At 51.6% G+C, this 22,677-nt stretch overlaps 1 protein-coding gene across 1 annotated transcript; it reads left to right on the forward strand.

Moving 5' to 3' along the window:
* The first annotated feature begins 17,113 nt into the window (after positions 1 to 17,113).
* On the forward strand, positions 17,114 to 21,429 carry PPIA (peptidylprolyl isomerase A). The gene is made up of 5 exons (XM_038385023.2): positions 17,114 to 17,294; positions 19,250 to 19,280; positions 19,432 to 19,520; positions 20,431 to 20,603; positions 21,105 to 21,429. The coding sequence occupies exons 1-5, from the start codon at positions 17,223 to 17,225 to the stop codon at positions 21,238 to 21,240; spliced, it is 501 nt and encodes a 166-aa protein (XP_038240951.1). The 5' UTR covers positions 17,114 to 17,222; the 3' UTR covers positions 21,241 to 21,429.
* The last annotated feature ends 1,248 nt before the right edge of the window (positions 21,430 to 22,677 follow it).

Genomic DNA, 22,677 nt, shown 5'->3' on the forward strand with positions numbered 1-22,677 from the left:
CTCTTCTAGCCAGTGACCCAGCCCCCCCTCCGCCGGCCTTTCCCCGCCCCTTCTAGCCAGTGACCCAGCCCCCCCTCCGCCGGCCTTTCCCCGCCCCTTCTAGCCAGTGACCCAGCCCCCCCTCCGCGGCCTTTCCCCGCCCCTTCTAGCCAGTGACCCCAGCCCCCCCTCCGCCGGCCTTTCCCCGCCCCTTCTAGCCAGTGACCCAGCCCCCCCTCCGCCGGCCTTTCCCCGCCCCTTGTAGCCAGTGACCCAGCCCCCCTCCGCCGGCCTTTCCCCGCCCCTTCTAGCCAGTGACCCAGCCCCCCCTCCGCCGGCCTTTCCCCGCCCCTTCTAGCCAATGACCCTGCCCCTCCTCCGCCGGCCTTTCCCCGCCCCTTCTAGCCAATGACCCTGCCCCTCCTCCGCCAGGCTTTCCCCGCCCCTTCTAGCCAGTGACCCAGCCCCCCCTCCGCCGGCCTTTCCCCGCCCCTTCTAGCCAGTGACCCAGCCCCCCCTCCGCCGGCCTTTCCCCGCCCCTTCTAGCCAGTGACCCAGCCCCCCCTGCGCCGACCTTTCCCCGCCCCTTCTAGCCAATGACCCAGCCCCTCTCCGCCTGCCTTTCCCCGCCCCTTCTAGCCAATGAGCCAGCCCCCCCTCCGCCGGCCTTTCCCCGCCCCTTCTAGCCAGTGACCCAGCCCCCCTCCGCCGGCCTTTCCCCGCCCCTTCTAGCTAATGACCCAGCCCCCCTCCGCCTGCCTTTCCCCGCCCCTTCTAGCCAATGAGCCAGCCCCCCCTCCGCCGGCCTTTCCCCGCCCCTTCTAGCCAGTGACCCAGCCCCCCCCTCCGCCGGCCTTTCCCCGCCCCTTCTAGCCAGTGACCCAGCCCCCCCTCCGCCGGCCTATCCCCGCCCCTTCTAGCCAGTGACCCAGCCCCTCCTCCGCCGGCCTTTCCCCGCCCCTTCTAGCCAGTGACCCAGCCCCCCCTCCACCGGCCTTTCCCCGCCCCTTCTAGCCAGTGACCCAGCCCCCCCTCCGCCGGCCTTTCCCCGCCCCTTCTAGCCAATGACCCTGCCCCCCCTCCGCCGGCCTATCCCCGCCCCTTCTAGCCAGTGACCCAGCCCCCCCTCCGCTTGCCTTTCCCCGCCCCTTGTAGCCAATGATCCAGCCTCCGCTCCGCCGGCCTTTCCCCGCCCCCTTGCCCACGCCCAGGGGCGGGGCGCCTCCTCCGGCCACAGGCGATTGGTCGCCGCTGGGGCTTTGTCCAGCAGCTGCGGGCACGTTAGCGAGACTGGGCCGAGCCGGGCTCAGCCCGCCCCAAGGCCGGGGTGAGGCTGCCTCAAGGGGGAGGCCTGAGCAGCAGGGACCTCCCTCGCAGGTCTCCCCCACGAGCTGACACCCATAGGGGATCCCCCTTCCCTGGTCTCCCCCTCCCTGCTGGTCTCCCGTGTTGGGGACCCACGTCCAAAGGTCCCCCTCTGTGCCAGGTATTCCCCACCCCCTTCTCTGCCAGGCTCCCCAGGGCTCCCCCCCAGGCAGACACCCTTCCCCCCCCCGTTGCCAAATCTGCCCACATATCTATTCAGGCGACACCATCATAGGGCCTAATCACATCAGCCACACTATCAGAGGCTCGTTCACCTGCGCATGTACCAATGTGATATATGCCATGATGTGCCAGCAATGCCCCTCTGCCATGTACATTGGCCAAACTGGACAGTCTCTATGTAAAAGAATAAATGGACACAAATCAGACGTCAAGAATTATAACATTCAAAAACCAGTCGGAGAACACTTCCATCTCTTTGGTCACTCGATTGCAGATCTAAAAGTTGCAATTCTTCAACAAAAAACTTCAAAAACAGACTCCAGCGAGAAATTGCTGAATTGGAATTAATTTGCAAACTGGATACAATTAATTTAGGCTTGAATAGAGACTGGGAGTGGATGGGTCATTACACAAAGTAAAACGATTTCCCCATGTTATTTCTCCCCCCACCCCACCCCACACTGTTCCTCAGATATTCTTGTTAACTGCTGGAAATAGCCTACCTTGCTTGTCACCATGAAAGGTTTTCCTCCTTCCCTCCCCACCCCTGCTGCTGATGGCTTATCTTAAGTGATCACTCTCCTTACAGTGTGTATGATAAACCCATTGTTTCATGTTCTCTGTGTGTGTATATCAATCTCCCCTCTGTTTTTTCCACCAAATGCATCCGATGAAGTGAGCTGTAGGTCACAAAAGCTTATGCTCTAATAAATTTGTTAGTCTCTAAGGTGCCAGAAGTACTCCTTTTCTTTCCACCACAGATCCTCTCCGCTTTCTCCTGCAGGAACCGGGGAACCAGCCCATCCCTTCACAAACCCTGGGCAGGTGCCTTTTGCAGGTTGCTCCGCCATCTCCCCCAAAGTAGCATCTTCAAGCCTCGCCCTATTTCTTCCTTTCTGCTCAAGCTTGCGGACATCTGTGCACTTTGCAGGGCCCGTTCTCCCCAGGGCAGGGTGATGAGCCGCTTACCTAACCTGCTGGGGAGAGGAAGCCTGGCTCTAGACATACTTTCCCAATTTGTTTTTCAAGTTACCGCTTGTGCTTTGGCACAACCAACCCAAGCACGGTCTCCTGCTTTGATGACTATCTTTGTTGGAAACTGAGGCAAAACCCCTGCAGTCTGCGCCACACTCGGTACAGGCAGTCCAGGCAAAATCCTCACTGCCAGCATCTTGGGGTGTCTATTGGGTGTCCAGTGCTGCAGTAGCTCAGCCTCTCGGTCTTCAATGTATTTATCCTCACACACCCCTCCACAGCAGGTCCTGTACCCCATTGTATTGATGGGGAAACTGAGGCACAGGGCTGCTAAGTGATTTGTCCACCATCACACAGGGACTCTGGAATTTAACCCATTCTAGTCTATTCCCCCCCCCTCGTGCCTTGCCCAGTGATTGCCAGGGCATGGCTCACTGCTGGCAGCTTCCCGCTCCGCATTGATCCCTACAGTTACGAGGCTGCAACCCTTGAAATGGGTTCAGGCAGTTTGGAAAATCCCACTCTGCTTCCCCGCCCCTTCCCTCTGACGCAGGGAGAATAGAACAGTCCATCTCACTCACCTGACTGTTCCCACACACACCTGCAAAGGGGGGAGCAGATGGAGCAGAGATTTTTTCAACCCCTTCCTGGTCCGGTCTAGGCTGTGGAGTGGGGGAAGAAATGTACCAGCTACACTGAGCAAACCAACAGCATAAGTTACAGGGGCAGCGCATGCTGCCCCCCGGCCCACCGCCAGACTCTGAGCTGTTCTCTGTGTTACACTGATATCAAGTGTTTTATAGGAAAATTTGCAGGCAAGAGTCAACTGTGAATTTAGCACTGGTGCAGCCCTAGTGTGAGAAGCCTTCAGCATATGTACAGGGCCTGCGTAGGGCCAGCTTCCCTAGGCATGGCCTTGCCAGCTGGCCCCAGCCCTGATTTGGGCAGGGGCTACAGGGGCATTTCAACCCATGTTCCTTGTGGTTCTCAGCCTCTCCACTGAGCCTGCCCCATAAGTGCAAAATTTGGAGGTGAGACCTACCAAACTCATCTCACATAGTCCCCCCTCCAGAAAACTGCTAGGAGAAGGGAACTGAGCGGGGCTGAAGTTGGACTGGTTAGAACTTTGGAGCTCAGTGCATTTTCCCCACGGCTTCCGGGTGCTGGGGAAGGGAAATGCTCTGTTATGTAGCCCTGTGTGTCACACCTACCAAGTGTGTGAGTGTCACATGAGGATCATGACACTGGACAGGGCTGCCCTGAAACCCGACTCACTCTCCAAACTGGGTTATCTCACTCAGATCTAGGTTTCCACCCCATGTAGCATTTACACAGGGAGGAGTTTCAGAGTAGCAGCCATGTTAGTCTGTATCTGCAAAAAGAACAGGAGTAATTGTGGCACCTTAGAGACTAACAAATTTATTTGAGCATAAGCTTTTGTGGGCTACAGCTCACTTCATTGGATGCATAGAATGGAACATACATTGTCCCCAAATGTGAAACAGTTGTGTATACCTTCAAGTCAGTGGCACTGCTATGGGTACCCGCATGGCCCCACACTATGCCAACTGACTTTTATGGCTGACTTAGAACAACACTTCCTTAGCTCTCGTCCCCTAATGCCCCTGCTCTACTTCCACTACACTGATGACATCTTCATCATCTGGCCCCATGGAAAAGAAGCCCTTGAGGAATTCCACCGTGATTTCAATAATTTCCATCCCGCCATCAACCTTAGCCTAGACCAATCCACACAAGCGGTCCATTTCCCGGACACTACTGTGCTAATAAGCGATGGTCACATAAACACCACCCTATACTGGAAAACTACTGACCGCTATTCCTACCTACATGCCTCCAGCTTCCATCCAGGACACACCACACGATCCATTGTCTACAGCCAAGCTCTAAGATACAATTGCATTTGCTCCAACTCCTCAGATAGAGAGAAACACCTACAAGATCTCTATCAAGCATTCTTAAAACTACAATACCCACCTGCTGAAGTGAAAAAACAGATTGACAGAGCCACTAGAGTACCCAGAAGACATCTACTACAGGACAGGCCCAACAAAGAAAATAAGAGAAGGCCACTAGCTGCCACCTTCAGCTCCCAACTAAAACCTCTCCAGCACATCATCAAAGATCTACAACCTATCCTGAAAAATGATCCCTCACTCTCACAGATCTTAGGAGACAGACCAGTCCTCGCTTACAGACAGCCCCCCAACCCGAAGCAAATACTCCCCAGCAACCACACAACAAAAACACTAAACCAGGAACCTATCCTTGCAACAAAGCCTGATGCCAACTCTGTCCACATATTTATTCAAGTGACACTATCATAGGACCTAATCACATTAGCCACACCATCAGGGGCTCATTCACCTTCACATCTACCAATGTGATATATGCCATCATGTGACAGCAATGCCCTGTACATTGGCCACACCAGACAGTCTTTACGCAAAAGAATAAATGGACACAAATCTGACATCAGGAATCATAACATTCAAAAACCGGTAGGAGAACACTTCAACCTCTCTGGTCATTCAGTAACAGTCTTACCAGGGGCAATTTTGCAACAGGAAAGCTTCAAGACTCTAACGAGAAACTGCTGAGCTTGAATTAATATGCAAACTAGATACCATTAGCTTGGGTTTGAATAGAGACTGGGAGTGGCTGGGTCATTACACATATTGAATCTATTTCCCCATGTTAAGTATCCTCACACCTTCTTGTCAACTGTCTAAATGGGCCATCACTACAAAAGTTTTTTTTCTCCTGCTGATAATAGCTCATCTTAATTAATTAGCCTCTTACAGTTGGTATGGCTACTTCCACCTTTTCATGTTCTTTGTATGTATATATCTAATCTATCTATCTATCTATCTATCTATCTTCTTACTATATGTTCCATTGCATGCATCTGATGAAGTGGGCTGTAGCCCACAAAAGCTTATGCTCAAATAAATTTGTTAGTCTCTAAGGTGCCACAGGGAGGAGTGGAAGTCACGTGAGTGATGTCGTGTGGCTCAGGCTGGATGCACTCCCTAACCTGCACCAATTTACTGAAAGGGGTGATTGAAGCCGATTTAGTTCAACTAGCAGACTTTGAGGGTGGAGGCTCTAATATCTGTTTAAACCTTGCATGGATCAGCAGATCTCTTACAGGGGCAAATTAAGCTAACATAAACCAAGTTGAAGCAGAGAAAGAGTGCCCACGCAGGAGTTTGCACTGATTTAATTGCACTGTTTTTTAAACTGATTTAAAATTAAACTGGTGTAACTCCTCTGTTTGGATTGGAGCAACCTGTGTGGAGCCTAGAGCAAGGAGTGAAGGTTGCAGGAGGGAAGAGTTTGAGGCTGGCACCACCAGGGAGTCAGTCTGCATGCAACTGTCTGGCATGTTAAAAGAAAAGGAGGACTTGTGGCACCTTAGAGACTAACAAATGTATTTGTTGGAACGTTAGATGCAGTTGCAGCACTTCTTTCAATCACTCTGTCATAAATATAAAGGGAAGGGTAAAAACCTTTAAAATCCCTTTCACCTATAGAGGGTTAAGAAGCCAGGATAACCTTGCTGGCACCTGACCACAATGACCAATGAGGCGACACGTTACTTTCAAAGCTGGAGGGGGGAGAAACAAAGGGTCTGGGTCTGGCTGGGTGAGGCTTTTGCCGGGGACGGAACAGGGATGGAGTCTTAGAACTTAGTAAGTATCTCGCTAGAGATGCGTTAGATTCTGTTTTCTTTAAATGGCTGAGGAAATAAGCTGTGCTGAATGGAATGGATATTCCTGTTTTTGTGTCTTTTTGTAACTTAAGGTTTTGCCTAGAGGGATTCTCTATGTTTTGAATCTAATTACCCTGTAAGGTATTTACCATCCTGATTTTACAGAGGTGATTCTTTTTACTTTTTCTTCTATTAAAATTCTTCTTTTAAGGAACTGAATGCTTTTTCATTGTTCTTAAGATCCAAGGGTTTGGGTCTGTGGTTACCTATGCAAATTGGTGAGGATTTTTATCAAACCTTCCCCAGGAAAGGGGATATAAGATTAGGGAGGATTTTGGGGGAAAGACGTTTCCAAACGGACTAGTTCCCAATAACCGGTGTTAGACGTTTGGTGATGGCAGCAAGAGTCCAAGGGCAAATGATAAAATAGTTTGTACCTTGGGGAAGTTTTAACTTAAGATGGTAAAAGTAAGCTCAGGAGGTTTAGCTTAGCAGGTCCCCCACATCTGTACCCTAGAGTTCAGAGAGGGGAAGGAACCTTGACACACTCTCTGAGCAAAGATCTGGGTTAGTTTTACTAGTGTGGAGACATTTCATGTTACAGAAGACAGGATGGCAGTGGACAGTCTGATGTAGCAAAGGCTGTAGTCCCACTGAGAGCTAGAAAGCCAGAGGAACCCTAAAAAGACCCTCCCTGTGACTCATTAGAAAATCCCCTTTAGATTCATTACATCAGAATCCCCTCAGCCGAATTCCCCACCAATATCTCAATGCCCCCTGCCATCCACGCTCTCTCCTGAACCTCAAGAGTAGTGCTTCTGCCCCTTGTCACTCACTAACAGCCTTCCCCAGCCCTGCTTAGCTTGTAGCTCCTGGTAGGGCAGAAAGCTGAGTCCTTCCTTCAGGTTAATGAATAATCAGACTATTTGCTTTCAGGGCCTTACTGTGATCCTGTCTCTATGGCAGAGGCAGGAATAGCCCTCGGAAGGACACCCAGCCTGAGGTAACCCACTTCCACCAGTCCCAGCCCACCACTGGTCTGACAGGGGCCACCTTGGGCATATCCCCAAAACAGCCACAGACCCTCCCCGCACCCATTATGCTCCACCTACTGCGTACAGTGGGCCTGCAGTTCGTGAGCCATGGGGAGGTCTGTTGCCAGAACCATGGATTCAGAGAGTGCCCAGGTGTGGAACTGTGGGGTGGTTGTCAGGAAGGGGGGTGGAACATAGAATGGAAATACCCAGGGGAGGGGGCTGTGGGTCAGGAACAGGGAGCATCTGTGAGCTGGGGAGAAGGAAGCCTGTGCTTGTAATAGCAGGAGTAGCTGTGGGTCAGGATTGAGGGGCACTGGCAGAGCTCAGGGTGAATGACAACACTTAATACCTTTGAAAAGCTGCTTCTCCCTCCCTCCCTTTCCATGGCTTCTTTGTGTCACCAGAGTGGGAGGAAGTGCTCTTTCCAGGGAGTATCTTGCTGCAGCGGTGCTCAGAGAGTTGGACACCCCCTCATTAGAAAGACTCTCTAGGAGCCTAGAACTTGCTCCCCCCTCCCCCACTCCAAAATAGCTTGAATTTGGCAACTTTCACTCCAAAAGATGCCTGCTGGCGAGGGTCTTTTGGGAGGGTGGGGGCACGCTGCTGAGGTGGTGAAGGGGGTCAGGGTCCAGCTGAGCTCCTGTCACATTGATGATTTGAAATCTGCTAAGATCAGAGTTAGCTGAACTGTACTGATTGTATAACTACCTTTGTCAGGGCACCCAGAGCCTGTAATATTTTAAATCTAAATAAACAGAGGGGGAATAACTCTGCTCCTGGCCAGTATGTGAGAGCAGGGCTAGCTCTCCATGAACTCTGTCCCATGGCACCGAGCCTGCTGGAGACCACAGTGATGGGAATTTACTGGTGATTCCCCTGCTCGCTGTGGACTGTACCATTTCCCAAAGCTCCACCTCACTCACGCCTAGTGTGCAGGCCCCCTTGTCCCGACATCTTGGCTTTGATACAAAGGGTAGCTGCCTTGTTCTCCAAGGTGGCTTTCTGCCTTCCCAGTGGTCATGTGCCCTGGGGCTAAGGGAATATCCCTCGAGGGCACTGGAATAGGCTCAGCAAAGACACCACGGCCCTGATCCCAGCTCTGCTACAGGCTTCCTAAAAAGACCCTCCCTGTGACTTTGTTTCCCAGCCTGTAAAATGGGGCTACACTACTTCCTTTTGTCCCGGAGGTGTTGCCAGGCTGCTTAAAATGTGAGCTCTTTGAGGCAGGGATAACAAATGCAGTGGTGTTTGTAAAGAGCTTTGAGATCCTGATGCGGAATGGACTAGGGGAGGGCGAAGGGTTAATATTATAAGGTGGTGACAAATCCAGTATGACCACCTAGGCCTGTGTGTTTCTCATTGAGCTTTGCCCCAGCCACTGAGAAGGTCGTGGCAGCAGCAGAATCCAGCCTGCTTCCTTCTGCTCCAAAAGCACAAGGAGAATCTCCCATTAGGTGTTAGCAGTTCAGGGCCTCTGACACACAGCTGAACAGCTCAGATCCAGCTTTCCCTCACGCACTTATGCCGTTCGTAGCCCTTCTCTGACCAGGTGAGGTGGGGTGGTGTTAATGTTCCTAGGTTGTCCCAGGTTATCCCAGGGCTGAACTGTGACAGATTTTCCAGAGCTATGGAAGAGAAGCCAGGAGCCCTAGCTTCCAGCCACAGGCTCTAACACCAGCCTCTGACTGGGCTGCCCCCACGGTCTGATTGCAATGAGGCATGGATGGTCTCCCCAGTCCCTGGGCTCAGATCAGCCGACTTCTCACCGTGGCACCTGCCTGAGGGAAACTGGGCTTATTTAGTCTGCAGAAGAGAAGAGTGAGATTTGATAGCAGCCTTCAACTACCTGAAGGAGGGTTCCAAAGAGGATGGAGCGAGGCTGTTCTCAGTGGTGGAGACGACAGAACAAGGAGCAATGGTCTCCAGTTGCAGTGGAGGAGGTCTAGGTTGGATATTAGAAAAAACTGTTTCACTAGGAGGGTGATGAAGCACTGGAATACCTTAGAGAGGTGGTGGAATCTCCATCCTTAGAGGTTTTTAAGGCCCGGTTGGACAAAACCCTGGCTGAGATGATTTAGTTGGAGTTGGTCCTGCTTTGAGCGGGGGGTTGGATAGATGACCTCCTGAGGTCTCTTCCAACCCTAATTTTCTATGATTCAATCTGCCTGCTAAGAGGGGCTGGTGCAACAGCCTCATGCAGTCACATAAAGGCAGCTTGGGCCAAAGCCTGGCTTCTAGATCAGATTAAATGCAAACACCAGACACGCACACACCTGGAAACACACAGCTGAGCTCCTTCCTTAAGCTCCCCCTCCCATAACCCACCTTCCCCAGCACTGTGTACATCCCACCTAGAGATGGGGCCAGACTCTGCTCCTAGTGCCCCCTATGCAAACTGTTGGAGTCTATGGGCCCTCCCTAGGCTCCCCCTCTGATACTGAGGCCATGTGTTGTGGGCTGCCCTGCACCAGGGGAGAGCCAGTGTAGGTACCAGCTGCTACAGGCTGACTTCCCTGAGGTCTCTGACCCACTCCTTCTGCTGTCTCCCAAGTGCGTGGGATGTCACTAGGTGTCCAACTGGGACGGGATGAGGAGAGGGGGCACAGATTAAATGGCACCCACAGAGCCGTGCCTGTTTCTTGGGGCAGGATGGACCCCATGAGCCACGAGGAGGCGGTTCCCGCTGTGATCCTGCCTCCAGTTTTCCGGTGATGCCGCATCCAGGACGCTGTTGTCCAGCAGCCTCCGCCTCAGCCCCAGTGAGGACAGGAAAGGCCTTTAGCGCATCCCATGCCCACTGCTGCTACTCATTAGCTACAGTGATCCAGAGATGCTCCCTGCCCACGTGCAGCTCTCTGAATGCTCACCCCACAGATCCTCCCAATGAGTCAATGCTATTGCATCCAATCTGACTGCAGGTAATGCAGCCCTAGGCCCCAGCATGACACCTGCTCCCAGCCACGTTCGTTCTGTCTTCACATCGCTCCGGTTTCAGTAGGAGGGAAGCAGCAGGATCGTAGGGCAGCAGCCAAAGTGCATGCTCAGACCCCTGCCACACAGCTCACGGCCAGCACAGCCACCACACACCCCAAGGGATGCAGACATGCCACCTGGCCCCGCAATGGCGCATTGCAGGCTGGGTCTTATAGCCAATAAGGATGCCAATTAGGTGGAAGTTTGCATGTAATTAAATTAATATGTGTAAAGGAGATGGAGGCCACAGGCTCTTGTGTCGGCAAAGCTTGGAGAAGGCATTAAATGATTTAGGTCAGTTAATACCAAGGGGGTTGGGAGCATCTTTGGAGGTTGTTTTATTGAGGGCATGACTCCCACTGCTTCTCCCGCCCATCTCCAAACCTTGGCAAGCCTTTGGAACGAGAAGCATTCCTGTCCTTTCGCGGCTTGCTAACAGGCGTGCTTGGGGGAGCTCAGTTTCCCTCGCCCTTTACCAAACAAAATGCACTGTGCTCTTCCAGCTCTAGTCCAGTTCTTGCAATAGGTTTGCTCTGTGCTGTCAGCTCACCCGCAAATGAACTGCCTTCCGAGCCCACTAGCCGTGACACTGCAGACCTGCGCAAGTGTAAAGTGTGAATCTGAGCTGTAATCGGGTGGATCTAGACACCAAATTGTCTCAAAATTCATCTTCTAACAGTTCTGAATCATATGCAGTAGCTTTATATCTCACAGGTCTGTAACCCATGATCAGGTCTAGCACAAAGCAGCCCATTTCTTGGAAAGAAGATGTGTTTTTCCCAAAAGACACCCTTGTATGATTCCTCCTGAGTGATGTTGCCTAGCAGTTTGCACCATCTTTCTACTCCAGTGGGGTGTACTGCAGCTGTCCAATGCCCTAGGGTATGAGCGAGCCTCCCAGCCTGGGTTGACAGACTTGGGCTAGTGGGGCTCAGAGCAGTGCTCTAAAAATAGCAGCATAGACAGCGCTTGGACGTTGCAGCCCTTACTGGAGTTCTGGCTCTGAAGCCCACCCCCTGCCTAGGCTTCAGAGCCCAGAGCTCCAGGTCTGAGCACGCATTTATTGCAGCCAGTGAGAGCGGAGGGGGCCGACAGCTCCCAAAATCAGGCCATCACTGAGTCACTCTGTGATGCTGCTTGGAGGAGTAAAGCATTCTGGAAGGGAATGTGACATCTCAGTGTTCATTTTTCATCAAGATGCAAAAATCCTTAGGGGAGCATCCAGAAACCTCTGGGCATTGCTGTGTTGTATTGGGGCAGGAGGGTTCCCTTTCCACAGCATGTCTGCTGAGTGCCTGCTCCTTGTATCCTTATTAATACAGGTGTTTGCAGGAAAATCATCCCCTGCGCTCCTCTCTGGTTGGGGATGATTAATTATTGCTAATAATACACTGTGATTAAACTGTCAAGCATGGAGCTTCAAAGACAAATCAGCAACCGCAGGTCCCTTTCCCCAACCAGCTTGCTGCTTAAATTAGACACAACAGTGTGTGGGCAGGTTTCTCTTCCCTCTGCTCCTTCCCCAAATGCAAGGTCTGACTCAGATTCCAGAGGTGGAAAAAAAAACCCCCAAACCTCAAGAGCTTAAGGAAAAATCCTAGGTTTGTTCTGGAAGATACAACTATGCTTATTGGTATGACCCACCCCAGAGCTGGAGAGACATAGATTTCAGTGCATCTAAACACGCCAGTGGTGTTCCAACATCCTGGGTCACGGGGATGTATTCAAGAGGGGAGCCTCTGATACTTCAAGCTGGGTTCACTTTCAGCCCCTCAGTGTGTTAGTTATATCAGTTTAAGACTGCCTTAGACATAAAGGGCCTGATTCCAACCTTACATGGATTTTACCCAACTTCAGTGGAGTTACTGCTGAATTCTACAGGTACGAGACCAGAATGAGGCCCCCAGGGGACCAAATTCAGATGACGTGGGGAAGGGGAAAAGAGTGTAAAACTAAGGGAGCATGACTCTAGCACCTTGTGGGAAGAAGGTGTAGATTACTGGGCTCGTCACCTCTGTATTTGGCCCAGCTAGTCCCAGCTGCTTAGGTGTATCAGGAGGGTCTGCCCAACAATGACTTTGGCCACCAGATTCCCAGTTGCCTTCAGTTATAGTCATGCAATTTAAGTGGGGTTGCCACAGGCTCATATGGGCAGAATCTGGCCACCTGCATTTAAAGAGCTGCTGATTTCTTCTCTGGGCTCACTTGGCAACAGAAACATGAGGCGGTCAGGCTGCTACTGTCCCCTTCCTTTGCAAAGCCAGTCGTAGTGCCGTTGGACTGGCTCATGGCCTCAGACCAGGCCTATGCTTTACGCACCTCCAGCTGTATAACAAACTAGCCTGGGGCTTGGCAGACAGGATTCAATTCCAGGTGTAGACTTCTCGGGTAAATTATGTCACGCCTCGTGCCTCAGTTTCACCTCTGTGCAATGGAGGCTCTCAGATGCTCTGGAAATGGAGTCCATAGAAGTGCTGTACAGGGGGTTAGAGTGGTGCTGAAGGTCCTCAGCCCATGGGTCTAGGGTGCTGTCATTAGACACCTGAGTTTGAAATCTTTGCCTCGTTTTCACCTGCTGTTGTTATTCATGGGTTGTCCCTTGCAAGTCGAAATCTGTTTCCAGGGCAGATCATCCTTCTCCCCACTGTGGAGACAGACTGGACCCAGGTCTGTCTTCAGTCACCCCTACACCACCACCGACTTTCTTCCCTGGTGTGTTCCTTGTGAGTGCCCCACAGTGCTGAGTGCATTCCAGGCCAGAATTCCCAAGAGGTCCAGCACCCAGTTGGTCTCTAAGTGGGGGTAGGATTCTCTGTGGTTCTTGGTGGGTGCTGGATCCTTGGGCAAGCCGGCTGCCAATGGTATATTATTGCAGTGTTGCTCACTAGGGCTAAACTGCTGGCCATGCACATTTACTATAGAGGCCACCCCCAGGCATAGGACTTGGGCTAGAACCATTGTCACTCTGCTCCAAAAAACCCCAGGCCTCCACCATCTGAACTCTAGGAGAAAAGTACTAGTCGCGGGTCCCTTCTGCTCCCTGTGAGCCCAGTAGCGAGCCAGCACTAACTCCTAGCAGGCAAAGCTGGACCTGAAGAGCCCAGGTTCACAGAGAGCCAACCCAGCAGCCAGCCACCAAACTGCAACAAATGCACGTGCTGCAGCCAGGACCCCGGGAGGCAGGGCACCACCCTAGTGGCACAGGCTCCACCACTGGAACTTGCAACATCCTTATGGAAGTGGGAGGGACTGGAGACAGAAAGTGCCACTTCCGGCATTCAGCCAAGGGCTCCCTGTGCTCCAGTCCACGGTGGCCTACTGACAGCTGCCAGGCTAGTGCTTTACTCCAGGTAACGGGAGCCCAGCACATCTCAGGGTGGCTGCGATGGGACCTTAGACGGGAGAGCAGCTTAGGGCACAGACAGGACTGGGCGAGCAGGTTCTACATGTTTCTTTTTCACCAAACTTGGGGGAAGCGAAGGGGTCACAGCTGAACAACAGCACCCACAGTCTCTTGACTTGGCTCCCATGGCCTTTGCTCCACACTCTCTCTCCCCTTTAGATTTTCTTTTCCTCAGTTAATTCCTATTTCACTCTCACTGGGGGTTCTTCCCCTTGATCACTGCTCCCTGCCCGCCAGTAGCACCAGTGCCAGGAGACATTTCCATGCAAGGCCTCCACGAAGAGCTGCCTGCTTGGTGAGGGACACGTAGAGACACTTGGCCTGGACGACTCTGCGGGTTAAAAATGACCTGGGGGTGAAGTACCTGAATGTGATGAAGGAAGGAAGGGGCAGTCACATGATCACTTGCATGGTTCATAGGAAGCCTGTGCTACTGAGTGAGCCAGAGCATGGACCGTGGGCCAGATTTATAGAGGTGCTCAGTGTTCACAAAACTAGCTGAGGGATGCTCTGAATGTCAGACGCTGTCTCCTAGTTGTTTTATGGTTGGCATTACCATCTTCACAGGAAAAAAAGCCCTTTTTACTTCCTCAGGTTCTATAAAGAAGGCCTGAAAGGCTTTATTATTATTATTATTTATTTTATTGCTTGGCTTTTTGCCTTAGGTATGTCAGGCATGTCACGCAGTGGAGGAATAGACCCCTTGTGGGAATGCCCTGAGATAATGGTATTTCGGAGGAAAGCAACAAACAGAATTTTCCAGATTGCTAAAGGCAGGCTACCCATAGTGGGTCCTTTAGGTCACGGTCCAAAGGAAGTTATTGACTCATGGAAGGATCCACAATGTAGTAATGCTAGACAGTATAGCCCAGTGGATAGACTCTGGACTGGGACTCAATCCGGGTCCAATTCCCAGTTGTGTCACTGGACTGCTCAGTGACCTTGGGTAAGTCCCTTCTCTCCCTGTGCCTCAGTTTCCCCATCTGTAAAATGGGGATAATATTCTGCAAAGAAAGCAAAGAACCTTTCTCCAAACTGTTGCTCAGGTGTTGGAGTTAAGAGAGTACAAACATATCAAATAAAAATCTCATCCATTCTCAGTTGGTCAGGGCACATTTGCATGATGGGTCTGGTGTCATGATCCTACCAGTTATTCATAAAGATAATTAAAGGCCCATCTGCTGAATTAGGGGAACAGCTCAGGATTTGTTCACGTAACTAACCATTTTGCACAAACACTTGCATGTGTGGGCTATGCACATTTCAAACAGCTGCTCCAGCATGATTTGCACACACAGCTGAGGCCAAAAATGCCTCACAGAAACAGAGCAAAATCTTTCATCACCACTCAAAATATGAATAAATAAATCAATGGGGCCATTCCCCTGGTCTTCTTCCCACCTCTGTGTCCCTTCCTTCCAAATGTCCGTCTAGTCCCATCACTCATTCCACAGTCCTACTGTGCCATGGCCCACTCCGTTCAGGAATCTCCTTTATTCCTACCTCCAAGCCCCCATCTGCATGTTTCATACCCTATCCCATGGGTTCTCAGCCTGCAGGGTCACAAAGTGGTCCCAGAGGAGTTAGCATTTCTATATGGCTAGATGGACAGGACAGTCCAATGCCTTTTTTTCTGGAGGGTGGTATTCAGTGGTAAGCTGGAGCCGGTTGTTAAATTTAGAAGCCCTTTTAGAACCGGTTGTCCTGTGAGGGACAACTGGTTCTAAAAGGGCTTCTAAATTTAACCGGCCAAAAGTGGTGCCTTAGGCGCCGACTCCATGGGTGCTCCGGGGCTGGAGCACCCATGGGGAAAATTTGATGGGTGCAGAGCACCCACCGGCAGCTCCCCGCCCGGCCCCAGCTCATCTCCGCTCCGCCTCCTCCCCTGAACATGCTGCCCCCCGCCCTCCCGCCCCGGCTTCCCAGGAATTAGCTGTTCGCACAGGAAGCCTGGGAGGGCTGAGAAGCAAGTGGCAGATTCGCGCTCAGGCCCAGGGAGATGGAGTGGAGGTGAGCTGGGGTGGCGGGGGGCTGCGAGGAGGGCCACCCGTGCCACAGCAGGTAACCTGGGGGGGGGGGCGCGGGGGAACGACTCCCTGCCCCAGCTCACCTCCGCCTCCCTGGGCCTGAGCGGGAAGCCGCCACCTGCTTCTCAGCCCTCCCAGGCTTCCCGCGCGAACAGCTGATTTGCAGAGGGGGTGGAGAAGCAGAGCAGGGCGGCGCATTCAGAGGAGGAGGTAGAGCAGAGGTGAGCTGGGGCTGGGCACGGGGCGGGACTGGGAGCTGCCGGTGAGGGCTCTGCAGCCACCATATTTTCCCTGTGGGTGTTCCAGACCTGGAGCACCCATGGAATCAGTGCCTAAGGTGCCACTTTTGATGTGATCAGTGGGGGGAGCAGCCACTCCCCCCCAGCTATGCTTCCCCCACCCCTAGGAGCCAGAGGGACCCACCAGATGCTTCCTGGGAGCTGCCCCAGGTAAGCACCACTGGGACTCCCCACCTTGCCCCCCGGCACGTCCCTCTGGCTCTTAGGGTTGGGGTGGGCACCCACTACGGTGGCTCATGAGACCCTCCTGCCCAATTCTGGGGGCGGTCAGGGGACAGGGGAGGGGGGTGGATAGGGCAGGAGTCCGGGAGGGCGTCAAGGAACACTGAGGGTTGGATGGGGCAGGAGTCTCTGGGGTGGGGTGGGGGGTGGGGCGAAGGGGGGCCACGACCCCCTCGCGGGGTGAGGAGGTGAAGCGGTTGTTAAGATTTTGGCAGCTCATCACTGGTGGTATCTGTACAAGGTCCCATCTGTACAAGGGGGTCAATGGCCTTGAGGGGAGTTTCAGGTCCTGCGTGGGGAGGTGGTTTGTGAATGTCAGGAAGCCTCACGAATACCTTATCAGATGCAAAGGCCCTGCCACTCAGGAGGTTACACATAATTTGTATCCGCACAGTCCCAGCTTTCCCCCCCACCGCCATTCCTGCCCCCAATCCCAGCCCACCCCTTGTGCTCCCAGTCCCAGGCCAATCACTCATTTCCAACCCCACAGCCTAAGCCCTAGTCCCATATCCCTAATCTCAGCACCGAAATCCCGGCCCCCCCCATTGCCACCCCAGCCCCTTTCCCAACCCCCAGCCCCCCACGCTCACCCCAACCCCTTCCCCCGAATCCCAGCACCCCCACCTTCGCATCCTACCCCCCCCAAAAATCCCATGCCACCCCTAATTCCATGCTCCCTCCCATCCCCACCCCCATCCGCTCGCAGCCCCACCCTATGCAGCGCCGCAGTGCGCATGCCCACCATCTCCCTCCTGCTTCTCAGCGGGCACCGCCTTGCCCGAGCGCGCGGGCTGTCGCGGCCCCTCCCCATGACAGCGATTGGCTGCGAGAGCCCTCACTCGCGGGCGCCGCGGGCGGCGATTGGCAGCAGCCGGCGGGCGGGCGGGCGGAGCGGCGACTATATAAACTGGGGGGGCAAGCGTTCTCTTTCCGCTGCGCCGCACTCGCTGGTGAGGAGCCGCCGCCGCCGCCGCCGCCGCCGCCGCCGCCCAAGCGCGCCCCGCCCCCCTCACTCGACGCGCTATGGCCGCCAACCCCATCGTGTTCTTCGATATCGCCGCCAACGATGAGCCGTTGGGGCGCGTCACCTTCGAGGTATCTGGGGCTGGGGAGGTCCCGCGAGTGGCCCGGCGGCGCCATTTCCGGGCGAGAGCACGAGGCCATTTTGGGCGGGAGGGGCTTGCGCGCGGTAAAGGGGGCCGGCGGGGGGGCGGGCGCGCGCGCCTCGTGGCCGCTGTGGGCTCCCACGTGGCTGAGGCCGCCCGGTGCGCCGCCCCCCCGGCCCGGGGACGCCGGGAGCGCTCCTCCGCCCTGCAGGCGGCAAGCTGCGCCGCCCCCCCGTCCCCCCCCCGCGCCGTGTCCGACGGGATCGTGGCGGCGGCCCCTCCCCCGCCTTCCTCTGGAAGCCGCATCGCCTGCCCGCGCTTTGGCTAAAGCGTTGAGCTTCCGACTTCAGTGCTTTTTAGTTCTTCCTTCCTTCCTTAAAACGCTGTAAAGAGAAAGGGCTGCGGTTCCCCGGGGCTGTCTTGCAATTGCTGGGGCTCGCAGACCCTGCCCTTGATCAAGGGCTCGTGGTCGCTAATGATCTCCACGCTGTAATTGGAGCTCCAAAGTCCCTCTCCAGGTCCTGCATATCCGAGCTCTGAAGCCCCTTTTAGCGGCGAAAGGGATGTGCTCAATGCTGGAGGGAGATTCTCCGGTCCATTATTTTTGCCTCGGGCACTTCCAAAGGTGAAGACGCACTCTAGTCCCCAAGCTCTTACATCCAGCATCCATTCGCCTTATTGTTAATAGTCAAATCAGAAATCGTGGGATGGCGGTTATATTACTTTGCACCCAAGGACTCCATGCTACGCTAAACTGCTTGTTTGTATAATCGATCCTCATTTTGGGTAAGAAACCTCCTTCTGTGACCTTTTCTCAAGGTGAGGCATGAAAAGGACAATAAGCTTTATTGATGCACACATCTCCCCACATGTAAGGAAGGGTTTACGTGGTATTGAGCAGAGAGCAAATGTCTAACCGTGTGTGGTGAGGGGGGGAGAGAGGTAATGGGCTTTGTAGACTATTGTGAAGACCATCAATTTTCTGTAGCAGTACCTTTCATCAAGGCAACAAAGCACTCTGTAGATTTCAGACTTGTAAGTGCTCTGTCAATTGTACTCCATTAATCATTGGAGTTCGATTGCCAAACTTGAAATTAATAGTAACCAAAAGACCTGGTTTCATAAATCAGATTCTTGACTCCTTAGTATGCTTGTCCCAGTGGTTGAGTGTAGCTGAGAATAAGCTTTGAGCAAGACTTTCTAACTGGTCTCATTAACCACCCAAATAACTTTCCTTTTGGAACATAAAGGCCTCTCCTATGAACAGGTGTACAAGTGAATAAACTGTAGTCAACAGGACAGTGCAGCCTTTGCCCAGGGACTCCATTTTGTCTGAGTCCCTCTGACGCGCATTCCAGTCCGATGGAAAGAATAGTGGAAACCCACTGCTGCTTCTCCAGCACAGTGCTGTACCAGGAAATGAGCCTGATTTAAATAATAACCCTTCTAATCTTGCAGTTGGACCATGTATATGCTGTCTCATATAAAACTGTCAGCTTCCTAAAAGATGATGCTGAATCTTGTGAATGAATTTAATAATGGAGTCTAATCCTTGTTCCAGCTGCAAGGTTCTGCTCGTATAAGGAGGAGATGGTGGCAAAAGCCATGGAACATGATATCTGTTGGATTTCATTGTGTAAGCAGTTAGCATGGTGCTAAATAGAACTGAGGGAAGTAAAGCATGGCTTGCAGAATCCTGGATTGCATTTAAAGAAAACTTCAATGCCATGTAGACTTCTGTCATGGGATTCAAGTGATGGAATATAGCTATAGCACAACTTGGATTCAACAAACTACAGCCACTGCAAGATTCTCCCATAAATAGTTATGATGTTGTAGTAACTGAACTCCTGATACAGTGTGCTGATTTATTTCTGCTTTAGTAGTTGGCAAGCCAACAGTCTTTAAGCAAAATTACTTAACTGATTCTCTTCTCTTCTACAGCTGTTTGCAGACAAGGTTCCAAAGACAGCAGGTTTGTAAAAACCACTCAGGTTCATAAAGACTGCATTGCAGTCTTCAGTTTATTTTTTTTATTGACAATAAGTTTGAAATTTTTACCCAGATGTTTGACAATGGGTGTTCCTATAAATATCATCTGGTAATGACTGTCTTTAAATTGGCAGAAAACTTCCGTGCCCTGACCACTGGAGAGAAAGGATTTGGTTACAAGGGGTCCTGCTTTCACAGAATCATTCCTGGATTCATGTGCCAGGTATGCATCACTGACTTTCTTACTACTTGGTTATGGCCTCATTCAGTAGTTTTGTTGCAGCTTCTAGACTTTTTTCTTTGAAACAGTCGAAGTAATTCTGCAATTTTATAGAACTGTCTTGCTTAGGGGCTCAAGACTTACAGTAAACAGGCCAGAAGGCTGTCACTAGCCGTCAGGTTTTGTGCCTGATTGAATCATAGAATCATAGAATCATAGAATATCAGGGTTGGAAGGGACCCCAGAAGGTCATCTAGTCCAACCCCCTGCTCAAAGCAGGACCAAGTCCCAGTTAAATCATCCCAGCTAGGGCTTTGTCAAGCCTGACCTTAAAAACCTCTAAGGAAGGAGATTCTACCACCTCCCTAGGTAACGCATTCCAGTGTTTCACCACCCTCTTAGTGAAAAAGTTTTTCCTAATATCCAATCTAAACCTCCCCCATTGCAACTTGAGACCATTACTCCTCGTTCTGTCATCTGCTACCATTGAGAACAGTCTAGAGCCATCCTCTTTGAAACCCCCTTTCAGGTAGTTGAAAGCAGCTATCAAATCCCCCCTCATTCTTCTCTTCTGCAGACTAAACAATCCCAGCTCCCTCAGCCTCTCCTCATAAGTCATGTGCTCTAGACCCCTAATCATTTTCGTTGCCCTTCGTTGTACTCTTTCCAATTTATCCACATCCTTCCTGTAGTGTGGGGCCCAAAACTGGACACAGTACTCCAGATGAGGCCTCACCAGTGTCGAATAGAGGGGAACGATCACGTCCCTCGATCTGCTCGCTGATTGAGTAAAGGGGTGGCTTTGATTTTTATCTGGTAGCTTGAGCGGCAGCCTTGTATAGATTAGAAGGGTGGGCATTGCTGTATTTCGCTTGCAGTGTGGTTTTTTTGTGGTTTTTTTTTTTTTTTGCAGGGTGGTGACTTTACATGCCATAATGGAACAGGTGGCAAATCCATTTATGGTGAGAAGTTTGCTGATGAGAACTTCATCCTGAAGCACACAGGTCCTGGCATCTTGTCTATGGCAAATGCTGGCCCTAATACAAATGGATCCCAGTTCTTCATCTGCACTGCTAAGACTGAATGGCAAGTACTGTTTGGAATCTGTACTCTTCACTCATCTCTGTACTCAATATAACCCTAAAAGGTGTTAACTTTCCCATAGCCCTCTAATGCATTGGCTAATAATTCTAGTGTAGTGTGGCCTGTCTATAGAACATTCTGTCCCCAAACTGTTCCTGTGATCCTTATCAGTGAACATAATGAAACCTCAAACAATTCTGGTCTCAAGGTCTCTATGTAGTGAGACTTCATTGAGCACTAAACTATAGTTGCTCTAACTGTGCCCAGAAACAAGTGTGTAATCTCCCAGATACCCTCAATTTGTCAGCTACAAGGGGAATATTTCCTGTTTGGTGGCTCACTTTTCCATTGAGCATGATGGGAGGCCGGTAATTTCTATAATTGAGTACTAACAAGGTTGATTATACAAGCTTCCTGAAATCGGTTTAATACAGTAGGCAATAAACAAGTAAGACTGGTGCTTCTCAGCAACATGATCCCATAAAACGTGTGTTTTTATCTTAGGTTGGATGGGAAGCATGTTGTCTTTGGCCGTGTCAAAGATGGGATGAAGGTGGTGGAGGCAATGTCTGGCCTTGGATCAAGAGAGGGCAAAACAAAGAAGAAGGTCACCATTTCTAACTGTGGGCAGCTGTCATAAAATTCCTTTCTGTCTTAACCAACCATTCCTTCTGTAGCTGGGGCTAACATACCATGGTGTGATTTAGCCCTCCTGTAATTCTTGTGTTCCTGACTTACTGCTGCATTTCTATTGGGTTTCATTTCCCCTACCTTAAAGTCTAGCTGGACTGCAGAGTTAAGTTTATGAAATAAAACAAGCTGAACCACATGAGTTTTCTTTTTTATAAGGAAATCTTTGTAGGGCACTTGTGTAGCAATCCTGTATTTTCCTAAGAGCAGCAAAGAATCCTCTTCTCTGAAGAAGAGTAGATTGGCTATATAACTGTTATGTGGTATCGGTAGCTAGGTTTCTAAAACTGTCCTACAGGGATTCCTTTAGGGAAACCCCTAGATTAAAACTGTTTTGGAAGCCTTTGTAGCTTAGTGTGGATGACCTGTCCCAGCATCATGGGAGTTCACTTGGCAAGCATTCACTGTAATACTCTTAGCCATTCATTCTGTAGTGAGTTAAGAAGGGGTTTTTAAGGGTAAAATGTGGCTAGAAACAACTACTGCTGATAGTAAAGCTCCCATTGAGTTCATTTGGTGCAGGGTAAGGTCCTGAGTGCTTAGATGCCTATTAGCAAAAGCGCTATTCTGTGTTTTGGAAACAGCACAATGAGACACTAGGCAGGTTTACACTACAGCCAGGATCAGTGCTCTGAGCTCAATCCACCAGCAGTCAACTGTAGATCACTCACCAATCAACCACTGTAATCTACCCCAAGGAGATTTTTCTCCTGGGTAGACCCCATGATAACTTGACCTAAGGTACATTAACTCCAGCTAGCTGGAGTTGCATAGCATAGGTCGATTTACTGTGATAGTGTAGACATAACCACTGAGTAGTTAATCTGCAAGCACTGCAACATGCTGAATTTACCACTACTGCTCCTTGCAGCATCCAGGCCAGGGGTGGCCAAACTTCTTGAGCCACATATTTCAATCTTCAGAAATGAAGAGCTGGGGCATGCCTGCCAGGATGTTGGGAGCAGCATGTTCTTCCTTTTTTTTTTTTTTTTTTTTCCCTAGGGTTTGCTGGCTCTGCTCAGTCACATGGTGTGGTCAGGCCTCATCCCTGGAGCTGCAGCTCTAGGGAGAGGCAGTGGCAAACACCTGGGAGCTGCAAGGAGGGAGGGGTTGCTGAGGGTAGGAGGAGGGGCATGCCTGGGGGTGTGTGACTAGCTGTTGAGCAGGGAGTTGGGTTAGTTACTCCCCACTCTCAGCAGGTACCAATTGTGTTTAGCACTAACCTAGTCCCACCACTCTACAGAAGCTCCAAGCTTCCCCCTGCAGTCTGGTAGAGACTGCAGGTGGGGTGGGCTCAGTGAGCTGCATTTTAACTGAAAGAGCTGCATGGGGTTAGCCAGCTGTGGTTTGGCCACTCGTGATTGAGGATCCCTGGAAGCCTCCTGTC

Source organism: Dermochelys coriacea, chromosome 26 (genome assembly GCF_009764565.3).
Source record: "Dermochelys coriacea isolate rDerCor1 chromosome 26, rDerCor1.pri.v4, whole genome shotgun sequence".
NCBI lineage: Eukaryota > Metazoa > Chordata > Testudines > Dermochelyidae > Dermochelys > Dermochelys coriacea.